The 21,264-nt window shown below is 37.9% G+C and overlaps 2 protein-coding genes across 4 annotated transcripts in view; both read right to left on the bottom strand.

Moving 5' to 3' along the window:
• Positions 1-8,765: 8,765 nt before the first annotated feature.
• The window catches only part of LOC128025244 (ras-related protein Rab-18-B), a 285,505-nt gene continuing 273,006 nt past the window's right edge, over positions 8,766-21,264 (bottom strand). The window contains exon 8 of one of the 3 annotated variants that reach the window (XR_008186120.1): positions 8,766-8,967. The gene's annotated coding sequence lies outside the window, so the exon portion shown is untranslated. Of the gene's footprint in view, positions 10,410-21,264 lie in introns of all 3 variants that reach the window. The other 2 variants (XR_008186121.1, XM_052611394.1) reach the window with 2 other exon arrangements.
• LOC128025245 (ras-related protein Rab-18-B-like) lies at positions 9,469-20,252 on the bottom strand. Its single transcript, XM_052611396.1, has 7 exons — positions 20,056-20,252; positions 19,757-19,812; positions 17,335-17,396; positions 16,915-16,987; positions 16,567-16,685; positions 11,642-11,708; positions 9,469-10,606 (listed from the first exon to the last, which is right to left on the bottom strand). Exons 1-7 carry the CDS (start codon positions 20,121-20,123, stop codon positions 10,434-10,436), a joined length of 618 nt encoding a protein of 205 aa, XP_052467356.1. The 5' UTR covers positions 20,124-20,252; the 3' UTR covers positions 9,469-10,433.

Raw genomic sequence — 21,264 nt, 5'->3', positions numbered from 1 at the left:
CACACATAACCGAAAATCCAAAAATCATCAGAACAGGGGAAAAGTGCTTCAGTCAGATGAAGAAATCTGACCCGTGTCCCACATTGGAATAATTAGTTACCTTGTCTTGATGTCTGTTGGTTCATTAATTATCAATTGCCTGTAAGAGACATATGTTGAATAAAGAGTCCAGAACCAGAGCACTGCTTAGCCACTGGGTCAGATACTATTCCAACCCTATACTGATAAATATAAATGTTAACATTTTATGTGACTACATTTATTACATATTTTGCCCAACATATTATGCACAACAATGAAAATAATCAATAAATAATATAGATATCTTATGTAACCTGCACAGATGGCAGGAGAATCAACATATTGTTATTAAATATGATAATAAAACGGTTATGCCAGAATGCATAACTCCTCTTCATAAATTTCGTTTCTGCGTTTCTTTCCTGTATTACTCCCTTTGTTAAATAAGCACTAATATACACTACCAGTCAAAAGTTTTTAAACAGTCATAATGGTTTAAAATATTACCGTTCTTCTGATTAAGCATAAAAGCAAGAGACTTTTTTTAAAAAACACTTGAAAATGATGAGGATTTCCAAAAACAGGGTAATTTTTCAAAGCCAGAAGAGAACATTTTTCCTTAACCAGAGCTTGATTGACCTTAGATATTTAATATGTTTGAAGGTTTTCTTTAGTGTCTTTTATGTGCATAAATGGCGAAAAACCTACAATAGTCTGAGTCACAGATAATAAGTTTGAGCCATTGCATTATGTTTCCTGATGGATTATTTCCTTTAGATCATTTTTGTTTTCATTTCGGAGCAGAAGGTGGTAGTTGGCATTGTTTTCTGTAGCTCTTATTATTCTTCCAGATTCACAGATGTTTCAAGGAATCTCACTCCCTCCTTTATTCTGGCTAAGACCTCTGTCTTCAGAGCAGCACGCGGAGGCAAGCGTGTTTCTGTAGCTGTACTTCAGCACGCTAACCTGAGGTGCTCAAAACATTTCCTGTCTTTAATTCATACTGTGAACCTCCAAGTAAACACCAGAAATCTTAAAAGAGAAAATCAGTGGTTTCAAAAGGCGTCATTAAAACACAAATACACAATATGATGCTTTGTGTAGCGCTCTGTGAAGACATATAACAGAAATGCTTTACGGAAAAGGGATTAATCCGAGACATCGCTGGAATTTCCACTCGCACTGAATGTGTTGTGGCCTAAAAAGAAGAAAAGTATGACTGAGCCTACATCATGAGAAGAGACTTTCTTAAAACAATAACAATAAGTTCTTTTTACAATGTATTTGATTGCTTGATTTATTCAGTCATTCAATGCATCCTGGGGATATAAATGAGCCCAATTTCTGAGGGGAACAGAATTTAGAAACATTAACCGTTGCAAATATTCAGTTCAAGTGACTTCAGGTTAAGGTATCAAAGGACATTTTTCATATCTTCTACATTTTATTTACAGGGGAGATAAAAACTGTAAGATACAAAACAAAAGCAATATATTGTTTAATATATTTAAATGGAAGATCTGAGTGCTAATAGTTGGAAAATAACAAAAAAAAAAAAAAAAAAATAAATAAATATAAATATAAATATATATATATATATATATATATATATATATATATATATATATATATATATATATATATATATATTATCCAGTTTACATAGTTAAAGCAACTTTTTTCATGTTATCCATTATAAATAAAGGAATTTTTGTTTATTTCTTGTTTGTTTTTGGCTCAAAAATTAGATAGAGGGTTGTGGTTTGGGAAAGCTATTTTACACTATTAGATAATTACTCTCATTTTGACTTAATAATGTAAGTTAATATTCTGTTCTCCAGACTTTAGATTCTGTTTGATATGAAACAGGACAAAGAGAAACAATCTGACCTGACTCTTTCTGTCTAAACTTCTCTTTTCTTAAGTGGAGTGTATTCACTGCTATACTCCTGTGTTTTGTTTAGAATAACTGGCTTTCATGCCTGAACCGGATCAGTCGTTGGTCAGAAGTGCTATGCCACGAGTGGTTATGACAGCAGAAATATAGTACAAATCAGGAGCCTGAACCACACAGCACATAACGACAAGATCACAAACATTAAAGACACAGAGAGGAGGGGGCGAAACCTCATGGCCCATGTTTCTCTGTCTAATATTTCTAAACCGAAAGTTAAATAAATTCCTCCGTACAGTGAAGTGGAACCGCGTCGGTAGAGCAGATGCAAGGGATGGCAGCTGCAGCTGGAATGTGGTTTGGCTGACAGGGACAGCAAGAGAAAGAAAGCAATGTCCACACACGCTTCAGCCGTTCTGATACACTGTTAATGAAGTGTTTTTCATTTGTGTGTGTGGCATGAAAGCACTTCAAAAATTCTAAGAAACCACTTCAAAAATTCAAAGGTAACTGCAACGACTCCACTTTAAATAAAACTACTGTTGTCAATAAACAAACTGTCTAGACTCCAACTCAAAATATTGGTCTCTCTATACACAGAAATCATGTAAGATGCCGATGTCCGCTTGCCAAACATTTTCAGGCAGACAATATTTACAACTAAACTGACAGTAACACATATTAGCGCATCATAACACAATGAAAAATTACAGACAACAGTTTTTATCCACCTAGAATCACAGCGCTTTAAAAGTGACCTCTGAATGGGGCTTATGATTTACAAATGACCATCTGTAACAACCTCAATTCACTTTGCTCTCTGTGTCTTCCTATTTTTGGTTTATTTTTTTTCTTTCCTGGGCTGCTGTTAGTTCAACCATCTCTGTGTCTGTAATATATTAGTCATGAATGTTTTACTGTAAGTTCCTCTTACACCAGATCTTACATCCAGTAGATGATGACGAGTCATTGAATCATTTATTCAACCGATTCGTTCAAAACACTGTTTCAGTCAGAAACAATGCATACCATTGTCATTGAATCATTTACTTGACTATGTTTTATTTTTATTTTTAAAAACAAATCTGCATACTTCCCTACAATATACAGTAGTCAACACACAGATGACTTACTACTTTTGGCAAGATTTTATAGTGGACATCCAATTGACATTTGACTATTCCATGAGACCATGATGAATGTACACCCAGATTACATTCATAATATATAGAACATACTTTTTAATGGTCACAAGAATACTTAATCAAAATAAGTACTGTAACTACTTAGAAAGTATGCTATTTTAGATGCAGCTTTAGAGCTTTTATGAGTCATTGAATCATTCACTTAAATAATTAGTTCAAAAACACGAATTCAGGAACAACAATAATAGTAATGTGTCTATTGCTCAAGACACATTCATTCTGTTTTGGCTGCTTTTGGAAAATAACAATGTAACTGGCTTCTTTGTGTCTAAAATGTAAGTTACTCAACTTTCATTTATTGTGTTTTGTATAAAAGCAATACACTTGCAATGATGCTGCTGGTCTGAATATCAGCATATTGCTTTGATTACCTGAGGCCTATAGGTTTAATAATTGTTGTACTCACACACACACACACTCTCTCTTACCCTTAATGTGACATATTTTCTCTTAGGGAATCCACAGTTACACATGTAAACTTGGCAGGCAATGTGGCATCACTTTGCCAGTGGGTATTTTGGGGCAGCACTCATACTCGAGTACTATGATGGCATCATAAATCCAAACGCTGACAGACACTTTCCACAGGCAGGCCCCGGGCCCTTCAAACACTGATTTGCTCTGTAACTCACTCATTTCTAAACATGTCTTTATATGTTTGTATTTTTGATATAACCCTGATGTCTGGATTTAAACTCCACGGCAGGAGACCTGTGGTTAGCAGGAGTCGCTGTACAACACATTAAGAGTGCTAAGTGCTCTTTAAGTGAAGAGAAATTGAACACACAGGGTGCCAGCAGCATAGCAAGTCCACAGACAAGAACTAGATTTGATAGAGGCCTTATCTCTAAATAAGTCTTCTGACAGCAATACAATTTTTTCAATTATGCAATCAGACATCTAACATCTAAAAAAAAAAAGTTTGGGTCAGACTGCAACTTTTCTGATTCTTTCTTTGTTTTGCTCCTGGAAAATGATTGATGGGCAAACATAATTGAATCAAGATTGCATCTTTGTTCACAAGCACATCACACTACAAATAGGGCTATTGCTCTTGGTCGTCTTTTCAAAGCAATAAAAAGACAATAAAACAGAGAGATGTGTCTGGGAATCGCTCTATAATGGTAATATATGTTTCTCTAGATCCTCTGATGTCCACCGTAGTTCACCGAAACACTCCACTTTCCGGTCAAACAATTGCTAACCATCAACGGTCCTATGTGGTCTCCACCAACAGACGGCTTTATTCTAGATAGATCGGATATTTGAGACTGTAGAATCTCAAAGGTGCAGGCTTTAATTCAAGTTTTGGGCTGATAATAAACAGGGTATAAGAAATAAATAATAATATTCAATGAAAATCAAGTACATTTTGATAGCTATAGTGCAGTGACTTATTTTTTTTTTACTTTTTATGTTTAATCAAAATGCAGCATTAAACTTATAAGGCTACATATGTAATGCATGTAGTGAGAGACCTTCTTCTCACATCAGACACTTGCAATGCTAATATCAGGTGTATAAAGGGCTATTGAGTAACTTGGAGGGATCTGAATGAAGGATATGATGGCCCATCTGGTCTGTTGTGCTGTAGACTTATAATAATGCTGCTGGTGGCAGGACGCATGATCTCACTCTCGTGTAGGCGCTACTGTCTGGAGCTTGATTGGCCAAATGTAAACATTTTAGCACTAAACTTTGCCAAAGGTGAAATCAGACTTGAGACCTCCAGCAGTGCAGTTGAAAGCACCTCAAAGCAGGGCTGCTTTTGCACTCTTAAAGCCAGAAGTGTAAGAAAAAATTACTGGCGTTCACAACACGCACAGAAAAGCATTAATCATTAGATGTACTTTTGTACCATTCAAGGTTAAAAATGAAAATGAGCCAACAAATCAAAGTTTGTGCAGTAACAAGTGCACTAAAGTGAATCAGATTGGCTTGTTAGGAGCAATAAGTAAAACCAGACAAGTTATCCACAACCTGGAACAGACAAATAAAAACACAGTAGTGATTAACTGCTACTTTTAAGCCCAGCAGTATTACACAATATGATGGCTTCTGTATTATATTCCAACAGAGTTTGGCTATTGAAACTTTCAACCAGGAATCTTCAGGCAATTTTGTGCGTTCAACTCACCGGCATGTCACCGAGAGCACAAGATCAGACAGTCAAAGATAAATAAATACTACAATTACTTCACAAGTTAAGATTATTTACACAAAATAAAGACTCTGTTACCGCGTGTGCCAATCATATGACCCATAGGAACACCAGACTGTTTTCATCCTCTTTCCTTTCATTCCTCAGGAACACAGAAAAGGGACTGTCTCAGTGAAACATGCGGTTTTTCCATTGCACTGCCTCTTCTGCTTGAGGAAAGCTTACACCCTCTGTGTGTTGATACAATGTGATTAGTTTATTATAGAAGCCTGTGGCTACAGCGCTCTGTACTGTAGTAGTCAATCTGGTAGTCTTTATGTGTGCATGTACTGTATGTGTGGAGTAAATGACAGAATGCTACAGGAATCCCAGTGAGCAGACCTCGGCCAACGGGATGTCACACGGGAGCGCACTGAAAGCCACAGATCTGCTAAAGATGAATGAAGCCACTAATTCATACTCTGGCCTCCCATGTGCCCACTTAGCTTTGTGCTAAAAACTGACTTTGGGAGCAAAGGACCTTTTTTACCTTTCGGTGTAGGGTCTTTTATTTTTCATCACCGCTAAATCAATACTTGAGGGGCAGAAGACGGATGGTCACGGTCACGTCAGAATTCATGTGGTAGACCTTGCTTTATGGTATTTAGACAGTGTCATTAATTTCCTCTTTATTGATGAGGAAAGCACTGCTGCACATCCAATGTCTGGAAAGCTAAAGGTTAGGAAAGTAAAGAAAGCTAAATTGGGGATGGGATGTCAGAGCTCTGTCAAAATCTAGAGACTGAACTCTGGATGGATTTGATAGAGTGGACAGCCAAATCTAAATCATGTGCAACAGAATTTACAGCCAGGACCATCATCTGAGAACTGGAATTCAAAAGTGAGTTTCGAAGATTGAAGCCAGGGACCAGACAGTGAGCGGAGTTATTTTATCAAATTTCTGCTTAATTCTCTTAACTGTGTGCTAATGAAATTTAGCCTAAAATACATGGCTTAAACAGCCACACTGTAGGAAAAAAAAATTGCAACAAGTGCACCTTTAACTCGTCACTGGGAAAGTTAGTCTCGCATAGCCAGACCTATAGACTGACGGCTGAAGGTCTGGAATCTATGGGAGCTTTCATTGGCCAAGGCCCGCCCATAAGGCCGATGAACAAACATGCCACAGCATTTTTGTTTTCCAGGCAGAACATTAAAGACCGACACTCCTGAAGTGTTTCCACTTTTGTGTCCCATACGCGTCATGTGACATCTGAGGCTGAGACTACTGGGACAGTATCCTCAAAAAGTAAACCTCTGTACCGTACCGACCCTAAATGGTGCTTAGTGTCCTAAATAAACTTCAAGGCAGTGGTTCCTCGTTCTCCTGACATTGGAAGGATCCCTATACTAAATAAGATAATAATTCCACTTGTATAGACCCCCAACTGAGAACCACTGTCTTAATATGTACTCTTTGGGGTAGAAATGGTGCCTCTTTGAGGGTACTGCCCCAATGAAAATGTGTTGTACCAATGAAAGTAAATTAGCTTTTTTTCACCCATATTGTGCAGTTTCAGCATAGTGATAGGAAAGTTATTACATCCAAACAAGACTTTTTTTATTTTGTGAACAAGTGAGAGCTTCTAAAATATCATCAAAAGGCCACACAAAGCTTATGAGCTTCCAAGGTAGATAGCTTATTAGACAAAACTATTTATCTGGAGAGAATAAACTGTGGTTATTCTGACAGTTTAAGTACTTTAAACATTTGGAGGCAAATGATGATGACAGTAGTGACAGAGGATTATTGCAAAAAATATTATGCACATTATACAACAGGCATTTCTAATCTAAATGATACTTAACATAATTAGTGTTTTCAGATTCAAATAGTCTTATTCAGATTTGGAAATGGATGGCAGTCAAGCAAATTGCTTTTCAGACCGATGTCACGCTTAACTGAGGCTTCAAAACTGCCCAAACATGCCATCAGTAACTAGAGGATATGTGGTACAAAGAAACCCTGCATTTCACCCCCCATTAAGATGCATTTACCATAGAACTCTGAAAATGAAAATGTTCCTTTGGTTTATACACAGCACGATGTGCTAAATGTGCCTCTAGAATTAAATACAGATTCTGAAAACACCACTAAACCCTGACCCTTTGTGCTCTTTCCGCAAGCAATTCTCTGAACCACAACTGTTTTGGCTCCGTTCCCCCAGTCAATACGGCAAATCAATCAGACTGATAACGAGAGCAGGGTGTGAGAAGACCAAAAGCAGTGATGTTTGAGGAACTCGACACCTCATGAAACCACCATCGAAGTCTTGTAATGATCTCATGGAAGACAGTGTGATGAGCCCACAGAGAAGCTACAGATACAAGCACTCGGTTGGGTTTAACAGGCAAGAGTCTGGAAAACAGAACCTATAGATCTTTAACAGTCGATCATCACTGCTCCAAAAATTGCAACACAGATTCAAATTCCAGAAGTATTCATCTCATCAACTAAATTGCTGATGAAAAAAAAAAAATGACAAAAACACGACCTCAGCAACTCCTTGTAGAGTTATTTTTGTATTATGTATTTAGATCAAATTACTATTTCCAGCTCTTTCATCCTTTCCATGAAATTCCAATGCATTCCAATAAATGAACAAACAAACGCTAAAATTAAATTACCTAAACTGGCTGAACAGAAAGGAATACAGCATTAAAAACTCAATCCAAGGGCCTAAGAAAGCTGATTTATATCCTTAACCTGAAAAGACCAGAATGGCTGGTCACCCACACATGTTGAATTTTGGACAGTGATCCCCAGCATACTGGTCCAAACCAGGCTTTTAACCACACCCTAACCAGCGGAGTAATCAGGCCTTAGTATTATATCATACAATTATAATATTGTGCTTGGAATATCCCTTCTTGATCCAAGAGAAAGGTGAAACTGGCAGGTGGAAGCATTTAGAGAAGACTTTGGGGGAAATATAATGTACTGAATTACAGGACTAACCAGTCATATAAGAACAATACAGTAGAGACACCACAAATCGTGGACACACACTTTCTTCAAAACAGCTTGTACTTTATCCAAGATCTTTTGGCTAGGCCTTCATTTGTCTACTTGGAATTACGCACCTCCTGGTCAAACGGCTCTGAAGACATATCTACAGTGAGAAACCTGCAACCACTATAGTTACCGGACTTGCCTCTCAGTCCAGATGCAATCATTTGGAATCACCCACATCGGATGGGTGCAGAAACCATATGAAGATGCCGTCTGAACGCAAACACTTCAGTAACTACAGTGTTCGCGCAGAAATGTAACGGGAAACGGTGAAATCACAGAGGCCTGGAGATACATTCCTGTGGTGGGTCATATTTGACAAAAACTCACTGCTGGAAAAAGCAGGAGAGAATGTGTGAGAGAGAGAAAAAGGTTTTCAAAGTCAAAATATTGTCATTTCAAGTGTAGCATTATAGTGCAGAGACTCAAACATCAACATTACAATGTATTTATGACCATTATCATCAGCAAATATTTACATAGAGTAATTACTGTGCAATAACAGTGTGCAATATTGCACAAAAACAAATAGCAATAACCTGCATGCAAATATCAATAAAATAGAGAATTGGGATTATTTAGGGAATCCAAACCAAAATTTGTTAGAGTCCTCAGATCAATAGTGATTAACTACCTCATATGGGATGATTTTGATATGTAGTGAATAGACAAAGCATATACCATTACATATATAATTGCCATAAAAAGCACAGAAGATTTCACTGCATGCTACTGGAAACTACATGACACATTTATAATTGCTCAATAATTCACATTTTCAAAACAGGTGAAAAGGAACACATAAATGCTCAAAATAAGTCAATTGGCTGTGGGTGTGCATATAGCCCAGTGTTTCCTTCCGCATGTGCCACACACTTTCTGAAACTGCTGTATCTGAGGTTTTTACCACACAGTTATTAAGCAATGAGAATTGCTTGGATGATTCTCTAAATCAAACATAACAGTATAAATAGTCCAGATTAAACCAGAAGAATGGAAATATTCATTTGGCATTGCTGTTTAGTGTCATAGATTTATTTTTTTATTATTATTTCTATTTTTTTTTCTTTTGTTCCATTTCTCTGTGTGTGAAAACCAGCCATCTATAGTCACACCCTGTTAACTCACTTTAAAAAAAAAAAACATCCTTTCTCTAAGATAGACAGTCATATCAAGACAGTAAGTTTTACTGTGTCCATGAGTCTGCAGGTGAAAATTTCCCACCCAAAACCAAGAGATTAAGCTTTTCTTGTTAATCTATTCCTTGTTATTCCGTTTTTTTTTTTTTTTTTTTTTTACCTTCTTTTATATTTATAACAGAGACGCATTGTGCCAATCTGTTTGATTTATAAACCTTTCAAAACCATGTTTTTATGTGGGCGGCCCATGTCAATAAATATAGTAAAACAGATCCAACATCTTGATAAGTCTATTATTCTGTAGAGAGGGACAGAGCTGAATTGAAGACAGATACATGTAGTGAGAGAGAGGAAAGAGAGTTAACAAGTGACTGACGGTAGGAAAAAGTGGGATCCAAAGATGGACAGATAAAGAAAGAACGGAGTTCCGCACGTTGCAGACATCAAGCGAGGGCATGCTGATGGAAATCTGTGTTCTACTGAGGTCTCATTCCAGCAGTTTGAAAGGTCGAGTTAGACTGATGAATGTTTACCTCTCCCTAAATAAGAAACACAGGCACTGGGACAAAACAAAATAAAACACTAAGAGAAATATACAAACTGAGAAGCGAACTTATCTGAGGTATAATGGAGCAATTCAGCTTTTTTATCCACCTACCAAACATAAATGCTTGACTTCAATAGAGCTCTTTAAATGTATTTCATTAAAAAAAATGTGAATTTTTAGAATGTGAAATTCTAAAAATTTCTAAAAAGTTCCCCAACCTAAGCCTTATCTCTTTTTCAGCAATCATCCTAATATTGTATGTACTGGACCAGTTAAATGATTAATGATTTAAGCATGAGTGTTCTTGAATTTTGCTTGTGTGCCTGCACAGATACATAGGCCAAAAAAAAGTATACGTATCCTGCATACATTAGCACTAACTAATCTAACCTGAACTGTGTAAAAAAAATTGTGTTAGAGAAGTGAGCAATACGCCCCACAGCCTCCTTGACCAGTCTCAGGGAGTTCAGACAGGGCAACTCCTCTTGTCTTGTGCACGCTCTCCCACAAGCCTGGAGTTTGCAGGATTTTCTCCACCAGCTCCTCAAATGCACACTGAACACCATCCCTTGTCTTGGCACTGGCCTCTGCATGAAAGAGAGAGAGAGACAAGTGTACACACACTACACACAAAGGAGGTCTGTAACACCTGGAGAAATCCATGGCATGACCAATCACTAGGGAGCTACAGCAATATATATGTGTGTGTGTGTGTGTGTGTGTGTATATATTTGAAAAAAATAAGTTCTCAAAACATTTCTTATTACTATCAATGTTGAAAACAGTTGTGCTGCTTACATTTTTTTTTTTTTCATTTTTGAAAGATATACTTTTTCTTTCAAGATTCTATGCTGAAAAGAATGTTCAAAAGAAAAGCATTTATAAAAAATATATATATATGTTTTAAAAAAATTTAAGCCTTTATCAATTTAATGCATCCTTGCTGAATAATTTCTCTCAGAAAAAAAAAAAAAATTAAAAAAAAAATTTAAAAAAAAGAACAAAGAAATGCTAGACTGGTGTGCTGCAAACACACAAGAAATTCTTGACCTTTAATATTAAAAGTTTGGAGAGAGTAGAAGCGATTAGGAAACATTAAGCACATTGGCCTCAAGCACACCGGCCGCAGCCATGGTGTCCATCTGCAGATTTCATTTGGTCTGAGGGCTTCATGGCTAATTCAGACCGATTGCTGCTTACATATCCACTCATGAGGCATGTCACATGACTTATAAACCAAACCCACGGTGGAGAAGAATGCGGCACGTCACCCACAAATACATATACAGAACTGTTACGATTACACAAGCTCAAATAAATGAATGCTCAACCTTTACAAATAATCCATCTCTCATTTAAATAACATAATCTTTGTTTTTAGCAAATGGGCCCAAGTGTTTAAAAATAGTAGCCTGTGAGTATTAATGCAGTTGAATAAACTACCTTACGTCAAAAAGTCAGATTTTTCCATGTGTGAAGATGATGAATCTTGAAACAAAATATTAGAAATGAAACCAAAGTGAAAGGTCACTGTATTCCTATTTTAAACTACTGTATTAGTGAATGAGGAGGGCTCAAGTAATTCATCAAAGGATGAAGGGAACATCTTAGTGACAACTCACCTATGAAAAGCATGGAATGTTTTCTAGCGAACTTCAGACCCTCTTCTCGCTCTAGCACACGGTCTTCCTACGCAAACAGAGAAAAAAAAGCTCTGAATTAGGCATCGTTTTTCAATAGTTACAAATACAGAACAATTTTTCCATGTCCACGTCAGCATTATGTATTTAACAATCTAGAACAGCTACTATTTTTTAGAGATACATATGGAGAGATAAGGCTGAAAAAGCAAACAGAGAGCAGATCTGTCTTTATCAGGCTTTGGAAACTGGGTCCAGGCAGGTGTTTTAAAAGCCAAGGCAAAATATATGACAATGAGTGCAAAGACTCGGCTGGACTTATGCAGCTTTAAACAAAACAAAAAAACAAACATTAAAGGGATACTCCACCCCAAAATGAAAATGTTGTCACTTCCCCGTATGTCATTCCAAACCCGTAAAAGCTTCATTCTTCCTCGGAACACAATTTAAGATATTTTAGATAAAAACTGGGATCCCTCTGACTGCCCCATTGACTGCCAAGTAAATAACAGTGTCAAGGTCCATAAAAGGTATGAAAGCCATCAGACATGCAATCTGGGTAATATGAATTCTAGTCACAAGCATTTTTATGTGAAAAAATAAAAAAATAAAATCGACTTTGTTCAACTTTTCCTTTGTCAACAGTCTCCTCTGTGTCTCTTCTGTTTCAGTCGTGCCACAAGGAGGTGTATTTAGTTTAATTTGAAAGAAAACAGCGCATCCTTGTGGCGCAGCTGACACAGAAGAGCATCCTCAGCAGACACAGGGGAGACTGTTTACAAAGGAATTGTTGAACAAAGTCTTTATTTTTGTTTTCTTCACTTAAAAACTTATTCTCGTCACTTCATAATCTTACGGTTGAATCACTAAGGGTAGATGGACTATTCTGACAATGTCTTTTATACTTTTCTGGACCTTGACATTGTAACTTACTTTGCAGTCTATGGGACAGTCACAAGTAGGGCTGTGCCATATGGTGAAAATATCTAATTGCGATTTTTTTGACAGATATTGCGATTTGAAGTCAAGCTTCAGCTCAATAATGTCAATAATGTGCAGCACAGTATCATTACCCTGCTGAAAAATAAAATAAACACAGAAATTCTTATAGTTTTCATTAAACATTACAAAATTCCTTTTTGTTTTTAGCAGTATTGTTCTTTTGGTTGCCACCTGCCAGATTACATTCCACCAATAGAATCCATCAAATAGACACCATTATAGTTTACATTAAAACCAATACAACTCCCATTATAACTCTGAAATCAATTCAATTTTCAATTGTGTTTTGGGAGGGGTTCTATATACTTCTATATACTATTTTTTCAGCAGACAAGATTATAATGGTATAACTACTTTTACAGAATTAACTAATTACTGAATTTCACTGGAAAGATTGGTTTATTTTAATAAATAAAGAACTGTTTTTCTTTAATAATTGACTAAAGTATTACATATGTTACACTGTATTTAGGATTTTAAGAACAAGTGAAAAATATGCTCAATGTTTTATTTCATCCAAGTGAAATTAGCAAGCAGTTAGACTGAATTTACAATCGTTTTAAACACAGAACCAGACGTGGGCTGACGAAGGTTGCACACGTGCATCGAGCCTCATCTATACTGCCAGATGCGCTCCTGGAAATCTGCGGTGCAGTGCATGCGCGAATATAACCGAGTGTTACGAAACAGTCTGCATGAGTGCGACAAGTGTGAACGGCTCGTCCGTGACAACCTTACCAACGTCACCAGCCAGCATGAGCCCAGGATACCAACGCCTGAAAGATATGCAGGTGAGCCAGAGCTGTGTCAAGCTTTCCTGACTAGATGCTCTTTTTTTTTTTCACTTCAACCTGTTACATTTTCCACTGAGAGATCAAGAGTGGCATTGGTTTTAAACCTTCTGTCGGGGCGTGCATCTCGTTGGGGGAGGGCGGTGTGGGAGAATAATGATCCTTGCTGTTCCTTGTTCCAGGCACTCCAGGATGAGATGAGACAGGTGTTTGACCGCACGGTGGCAGGCCGCAAACTCTCTGATCTCCACAAAAGGAAAGCATTCCGTTTCTGACTACATGATACAATTACCTTGGCTGCTGGATGCCACTGGAATGAGGAGGAGCAGTGGGACAGATTCCTGCATGTGCTAGCTGATTGTGTCCAACGTGAAATGTATACGTTGGATCTTCCCAAGAACTTAAACGGACTGATGGAGCTAGCTTTACGGGTTGACTCAAGGTTGGAACAGCGCTCCCAGGTGGAACAGCGCTCCCGGGGCAGAGGGCAACTCGAGCAATTGGGCTTCCTCGCTGAGGACATGGTCAGCCCACCCAGCGATCCCGAGCCCATGCAGTTGGGTAGAGCTCGGCTTTCCCGGGAGGAGAGAGAGCGTCGACGAACTGAGGGACTGTGTCTTTACTGCGGCGTGGCGGGGCATTTCCTCAATCGCTGTCCACTAAAAGATCAAGCCTGGCAGTAGGGAGGAGGCTCCTGTCGGGTGGAGCATAATTGGGGAAATCCTTATCCGCAACTCTCCTTCTGGGACGATTGCCATGGGCAACCGGCTCTTACAATTGCCAGGCCCTATGGGATTCCGGAGCGGAGGTAAACTTCATGGATTTTTCTTTGGCCAGTCACCTCCGCATCCCCGTCACTTCACTCCACTAACCCATTGCAGTTCACACTCTCAATGGTCAGACATTACCCACCATCACGCACACAATGGATCCCATCACATTGATGGTAGCGGGTAACCACACTGAGACACCAGAATTTTTCATCACTGACATTCCCCTCAGCACCATCGTTCTTGGGCACCCCTGGTTGATCAAGCACAACCCCAGGGTTGACTGGGCACAGGGCCCGTTTCCACCTGGAGTAATCAGTGCCATGCCTCTTGTCTGCTCATTAGCCTGTGTCTAGTTCTGTTTTTCAGGAGGACACTGTTGATTTGTCTAACGTGCCCAAGGAATACCTCGACCTGAAGGAAGTGTTCAGTAAGTCCCGGGCTGCTTCTCTTCCTCCCCATCGACCCTATGACTGTTCTATAGACCTAATGCCAGGTACATCTCCACCTAAGGGCAAGTTATATTCACTTTCTACTCTTAAGAGGTAGGCCATGGAGAATTATATTTCTGATTCGCTGGCTTCCGAGTTCATCCGCCCTTCCTCTTCTCCAGCGGGGACGGAGTTCTTTTTTGTGGGTAAGAAGGATGGATCTCCGTGACATTGCATTGATTACCGAGGGCTGAACAACATCACGGTGAAGAATACCTATCCTTTGCCGTTGATGTCTTCAGCCTTCGAGAGGTTGCAGGGAGCATCAATATTCACAAAACTGGACTTACGTAATGCTTATCAGTTGGTCCACATAAGGAAGGGGGATGAATAGAAGACAGCATTTAATACCCCCAGGGGCCATTTTGAATATTTGGTCATGCCTTTCGGGCTGTCCAACTCTCCTGCTGTCTTCCAAGCATTAGTCAATGAAATGCTGAGAGAAATGGTAGATCAGTTCATTCATGTCTACCGGGATGACATACTGATATTTTCTTCTACTCTCCAGGAACATGTTCAGCACGTCAGACTAGTGCTCCAGAGGTTGCGAGCGAAAGGGCTTTTTGTCAAGGCGGAGAAATGCACTTTTCACGCACAGTCATTTCCATTTTTTTGGGTACATTGTATCATCAGTGGGAGATCGCATCTTTCGTTTACATAGCCTTCAGATGGACGTGGTCTCCGATAGTGGGCCCCAATTTGTATCCAAATTTTGGCAAGAATTTTGTAACTACTGGGGGCTACGGTTAGTCTGTCCTCAGGATTCCATCCCTAGAACAATGGCCATACCGAGCGGGCCAATCAGGATCTTGAGAGAGTGTTGCGATATTTGGTCTCAACCCTTACTCCTGGAGTCAGCAAATTTCTTGGGTTGAGTACGCACATAACTCGTTGCCAGTGTCGGCTACGGGCCTATCTCCGTTTAAGTGTAGTCTAGGTTACCAGCCACCAATTTTACCCAGTCTGGAATCCGAGGTTGCGGTCCCTTCCGCTCACGCCTTTTTCCAGAAGTGTCATCACACATGGAGCAGAGCCCGCGAGACTCTGCTCCAGGTGGGAAGACGCACCAAGACCCAAGTCAATCGCCACCGGTCTAAGCCTCCCATATACGTCGTGGGACAAAAGGTAAGGCTTTCATCCAAGAACATTCCTCTGCGTTCCGTGAGTAATAAACTGGCTCCCTGGTTTATTGGTCCATTCACTGTCACCAAGATCATTAGTCCGGTGACGGTCCACCTCAAACTACCTCCCGTGTACAAGAGGATTCATCCTGCATTCCATGTCTCCAAATTGAAATCTGTCTTTCACTCCCAAATTAATCCGCCTGTCCCAACCCAATAAAAATCAGTTGTTTAACTTGCTATTGGATTCTCTGCCTTTTTCCTGCCACTAGACGTAACAGGGCTATGCTCTGGGCCCGGACCCCTCCCCCAGGACAGCACGCCAAAATATGTCTACTATTCGCTATTGAACTCGTGAATTTGAGCTGACTCCGTATTTTTTTTATTTATTTATTTTTTTTAAATGGTGGACATTTACACAGTTGGCTAGAGCAGAGCTGATTGGGGAGAACAGAGGTGCCCTGACTGGTTAGTAAGACTGTTACTCAAGACTGACATGCATATGCTCTGGAACAGAGTAATATCTCGTCCACATCGCAGGCTTTTTCAATTGGCAAATCGTGACGTCTCAAATCGCGATTTCAATTCGATTAATCACACATCCCTAGTCACAAGCCTTACGGTTTTCATCCCAAATATCTTAAATTGTGTTCTGAAGACGAACAAAGCTTTTACATGTTTGGAACGACATGAGGGTAAGTGATTAATGACAACATTTTGTGTGTAACTTACCTTATCAATTTTGTTTCCCACCAGCATTTTGACCAGATCATTTCTTGTACAGTATGTATCCAGCTCATTCAACCAGTTATCCAGCTTCGCAAACGTCTCTCGCCTAGTGACGTCATACACTAAAAAGACACAATCCGAGCAGACAATTTAGAAATTACTTTTAGAGGCTTAAATCAGACAACTATAATTCACAACATTTTATGGTTCAGACACCATTCCTGTTTATCATGTATAATTATCAGTGTATTCATCACATTTAACTTGGAATTGTTCTAAAGTGGTACAATGTTTTCATTTTTTTTTTAAATAGCTTATTAGTGAAAAACAGTTGTGTTTATGTTTGCCTACCCAGAATGACACCCTGAGCACCTCTGTAGTAACTGGGTGTTAAAGTTCGAAAACGTTCCTGACCTGCTGTGTCCTGTAAACACAAAACAAAATCAAGGCAAACAGTGTTAAATAATAACGTAACAATTAATATTTTGACTTGTTAAAGCATTTTAAAAGAGAAGCCTGCCTCCAGAGAAAAAAAGAAAAGGAAAACACTGCCACCTTGTGTTACATTAGTAAAACACAGTCAACAAGTATTATAAGGACTTATTACATCTGTCCCATTCAGTAGCGTCCAAACTAAGACATGATTGCCCTGAAGACTAAATTATGTGTAAATAAATAACTAACAAAAAGTGAGCAAAAATAGTTAGCCTTCACAAAACATAAATCTGTGTGACTCTAAATCTCGGGATAAAAACGCGGTTGACTTCTCACCCAGATTGCAAGCTTTGCTCGGTTTCCATCCACAGCAAGGGTTTTCACCTTGAAATCTACACCTGAATGGAAATAAATGATGTGTTTAGTACATACAGAACACATATCAACTTTCATCGTTTTACATTTAATCATATAGCAGATTCAGAACATGTAGCATGTTTTTTTAAAGATAAATAAAAATAATAAGTAGATAGAATAGATATAGAACAGAGAGTGCTTGTTTTAGAGGATCGAGTGTAGATGGAAAAGATTTTATTAGTATTTCACAATATTACTGTGTTTTCTGTATTTTTGATCAAATAAATGCAGGCCTGATGAGCAGAAGAAACTTCTTTCAAAAACATTAAAAATAGTAATGCTTCCAAACTTTTGTTCTGTACTGTATATATATATATATAAAAGTGAAGTGAGTGAAGAGACATTCAGACATTAATCTCAGAATTTGTGCTATGATTTAACCCATCCGAAGTGCACACACACACACACAGAGCAGTGAACACACACATACACACACACACACACACACACACACACACTGTGAACACACACCCGGAGCAGTGGGCAGCCATTTACACTGCGGCGCCCAGGGAGCAGTTGGGGGTTCGATGCCTTGCTCAAGGGCACCTAAGTCATGGTATTGAAGGTGGAGAGAGAACTGTACATGCATTCCCCCCACCCACGATTCCTGCCGGTCTGAGACTCAAACTCACAACCCTTCGATTGCAAGTCCGACTCTCTAACCATTAGGCCACGACTTCCCCATATATGTGTGTGTGTGTATGGGTGTACTTGTTTTTCTATTCTGGTGGGGACTTAAACCTGAATGCACACATACTCATGGGGACTCGTGTCACGGTGGGGACCTAAATTGAGGTCCCCACGGGTAAACAAGCTAATAAATTACACAGAATGAAGTTTCTTGAAAATCTAAAAATGCAGAAAGTTTCATGTGAGGGTTAGGTTTAGGGGTAGGGTTGGTGTAGGGCGATAGAAAATACGGTCTGTACAGTATAAAAACCATTACACCTATGGAGAGTCCCCACAAGGATAGCTGACCAGACATGTGTGTGTGTGTGTATATATATAAAAAATTCTATAAATATACTGTAACCAAACCCTAATCTTAACAGAAAAGTTTTGTCTGTACTTTTCCTCTTCTTGTCTTTTTCATTTAATTATAAAAAAAAAAAAAAAAAAAAAAAAATCAAATACACCTGGCTATGCGTTCTGTACTAGACTAACTGAGACTTGTCATGGCACTTGTATTCTGTTGTTGTTCTCTTGTTGACCTGACTGCTTCTATTGTTCTCATTTGTAAGTCGCTTTGGATAAAAGCGTCTGCTAAATGATTAAATGTAAATGTAAATGTAAACTCAAACAAAATTTATCACCAGAAGATGTTTACAGAATATTTGTCCCCAAAAAAATGGTTAAAACACACAAACACATATACAAACACTAGCAAATGTAAACCATCAGGTGGAATACTCAAAAAGATTCACAATCATATATGGAAATACAGTCTAGATGTTTTATGAGGATTACGATAATACCATACATATATAACGAGACAGATTTAATTTTTAATGGCCCCAAATATTTGTCAGGCAACAAGCCCAGAGCGACTAAAGATAGAAAGAGCTGAATTTATAGCTGAAAGGGGAATTGTGGGTTTATTACATAAAGATAAAAAGAAAATAGGACGACTCAACCACCTGTCTCATCATTCAGCAAAGCCACATCACTTACAAACATAAGTGATTTACATTCATAAAAGAAAAATGAAAGTATGAGTAAAGATGACAGGGGAATAAATCTCTCAGCGCTCAGTGAACGAAAGGTCTGGAGGCATGAAGTACTCCTGAATTTCAGCAAAGCACTGACAGATTTACCAGAGGAAGCCAAAGGAGGAGATCTGGACTTGTTTGGTTTGGATTGGGGGGCTTTGAAAAGAAGTCCGCGGTCACATCAACAAACGTCAACCTAAATGCTACAAAGTGATGGCCACAGCTTTGAACAACCAATGGATCTCCACAACATATAATGGTAATAATGACCAGTGAAGGATTCCTTGATCTCCAGTGTAAAGACAGTAACCGTTAAACAAGATTTGACGTGGAAAAATATACTTTTCAATATTTTAAATGTAACGTTTAAGTCCAGCAATCAACAAACCAAGTAAAGCCGTATTTCAAGTCAGACCAGCACTAGTAGTGAAGCTTATATGATGGATGTCAATGAGAGCTGTGATTTGGTTAGGTTTCTGTTTATTACATTATAAAGACAAACAATTATTATTATTGTTGTTGTTGTTGTTTTACATGTCAGTTATCAGAAACTAAAAACACAATGTGAATGTCTGATTTAGAATGTCGTGTTTAAACCTGCTTTTATGGGTGTCAGACTTTTACATACTTACCAATTGTTGCACCAATTTCTGGATCAAATGTATCATCTGTAAATCTCAAAAGAAGACTGAGGAAGAGAAGAGGGGAAAGAAAGGCGAATCAGAGACTGAACTTTCCTTCTTACTGGCAAATGATGCACACACATCTGCAAATATATGTTGTATGGGAATTTGAGAACTGAACTGACAAACATTCAAAGGTTTCTATCTAAAGCGAGGTAAGGTTGTTTTAATATAACTAGCTCGCGCAATGTGTTGTTGTTGTTCCATCAGATGACATCCGGTAAACTTCAAGTAGACGTTAAAGTTACCTGGATTTGCCCACTCCACTTTCTCCGATGATCAGTATTTTCAGAGTGGTCAAAATATCCTCAGTCATATTTTCCGGAAGAAGCCACTATGAGCAATAATACTGTCGATATAAATAAAAATATATCAAATGGAAAAGCAAAACTATTATTTGAGGGCCAAACGTTACTCTCTTCTTCGGTAAAACGTTTAGAAGGTGATAAACATCTGAAAAACACAGTTCTGCCATCTAGCGGTGGGTTTTAATCAATGTTTTTATTTATTAATTTAAAGATCTGGTAACACTTTAGAATAAGGTTCCATTAGTTAATGTTAGTTAACTACTTTCGTTAACATGAACTAAGCAAGAACAATCCTTCTACAGCATTTATTAGTCTTAGTTCATGTTAATTTCAACATTTACTAATGCATTATTTAAATCAAAAGTTGTTCTTGTTAACATTAGTTGAATTGTGAACACTGTGAATTACCATGAACTAACAATGAATAACTGTATTTTCATTAACTAACATTAACGAAGATGAATAAATACAGTAATAAATGTATTATTCATTGTTTGTTCATGTTAATTAATACATTAACTAACATTAACTAATGGAACCTTATTCTAACGTGTTACCAAAGATCTTTATACCAGTCGCACAAATGTAAATCCTCCTATGTATTTCTATATAATACATTTTTTTAAATCTTTATTAAAATTCTGCATACCATCTACCCTGTTAAATCAATAATTTCAAGGTACTCTGATATTGATGATTTATGTTCTTTTTGTAAAAATGAGAAAGAGGTGTTAACACATTTGTTTTTTGATTGTAAAATTTCCCAAAAGTTTTGGAAGGAATTGGCAGATTTCATATTTTCTCTTGTAAAGGATAAATACTATTTTTCTTTAAAGGATATTATTATGTACTATAAAAATAATGTAAACAAAGATCTTGAATATATTGTTAATTTATTCATATTGCTGGGGAAATTTTATATGCATAAACAAAAATGCTTAAATTCATCCCCAATATTTAAAGTATTTTTAGTTGAATTTGATTGTTTTATATCTTCATTGAAATTGATAAAAAACAAAAAGTCATTAACATTTATAAAATATTATGAAATTTTCTTTAGATCCCCTGTAACTAATTAATGTCATTTTATATTACACTGACTGTCCTATGCTTTGCTCTGTACTATGTATGTTATTTGTTTTGTGTTCA

This window comes from Carassius gibelio, chromosome A12 (genome assembly GCF_023724105.1).
Source record: "Carassius gibelio isolate Cgi1373 ecotype wild population from Czech Republic chromosome A12, carGib1.2-hapl.c, whole genome shotgun sequence".
NCBI lineage: Eukaryota > Metazoa > Chordata > Actinopteri > Cypriniformes > Cyprinidae > Carassius > Carassius gibelio.
This window is presented reverse-complemented; position numbering and strand designations above follow the sequence as displayed.

Coding starts and splice junctions, on each gene's coding strand:
- LOC128025245 (XM_052611396.1), bottom strand. CDS start 20,123: ATGACTGAGGATATTTTGACCACTCTGAAAATACTGATCATCGGAGAA. Junction 19,813..20,055: donor AGTGGAGTGGGCAAATCCAG/GTAACTTTAACG, acceptor TCTCTTCCTCAG/TCTTCTTTTGAGATTTACAG. Junction 16,686..16,914: donor TGCTCAGGGTGTCATTCTGG/GTAGGCAAACAT, acceptor GTGTCTTTTTAG/TGTATGACGTCACTAGGCGA.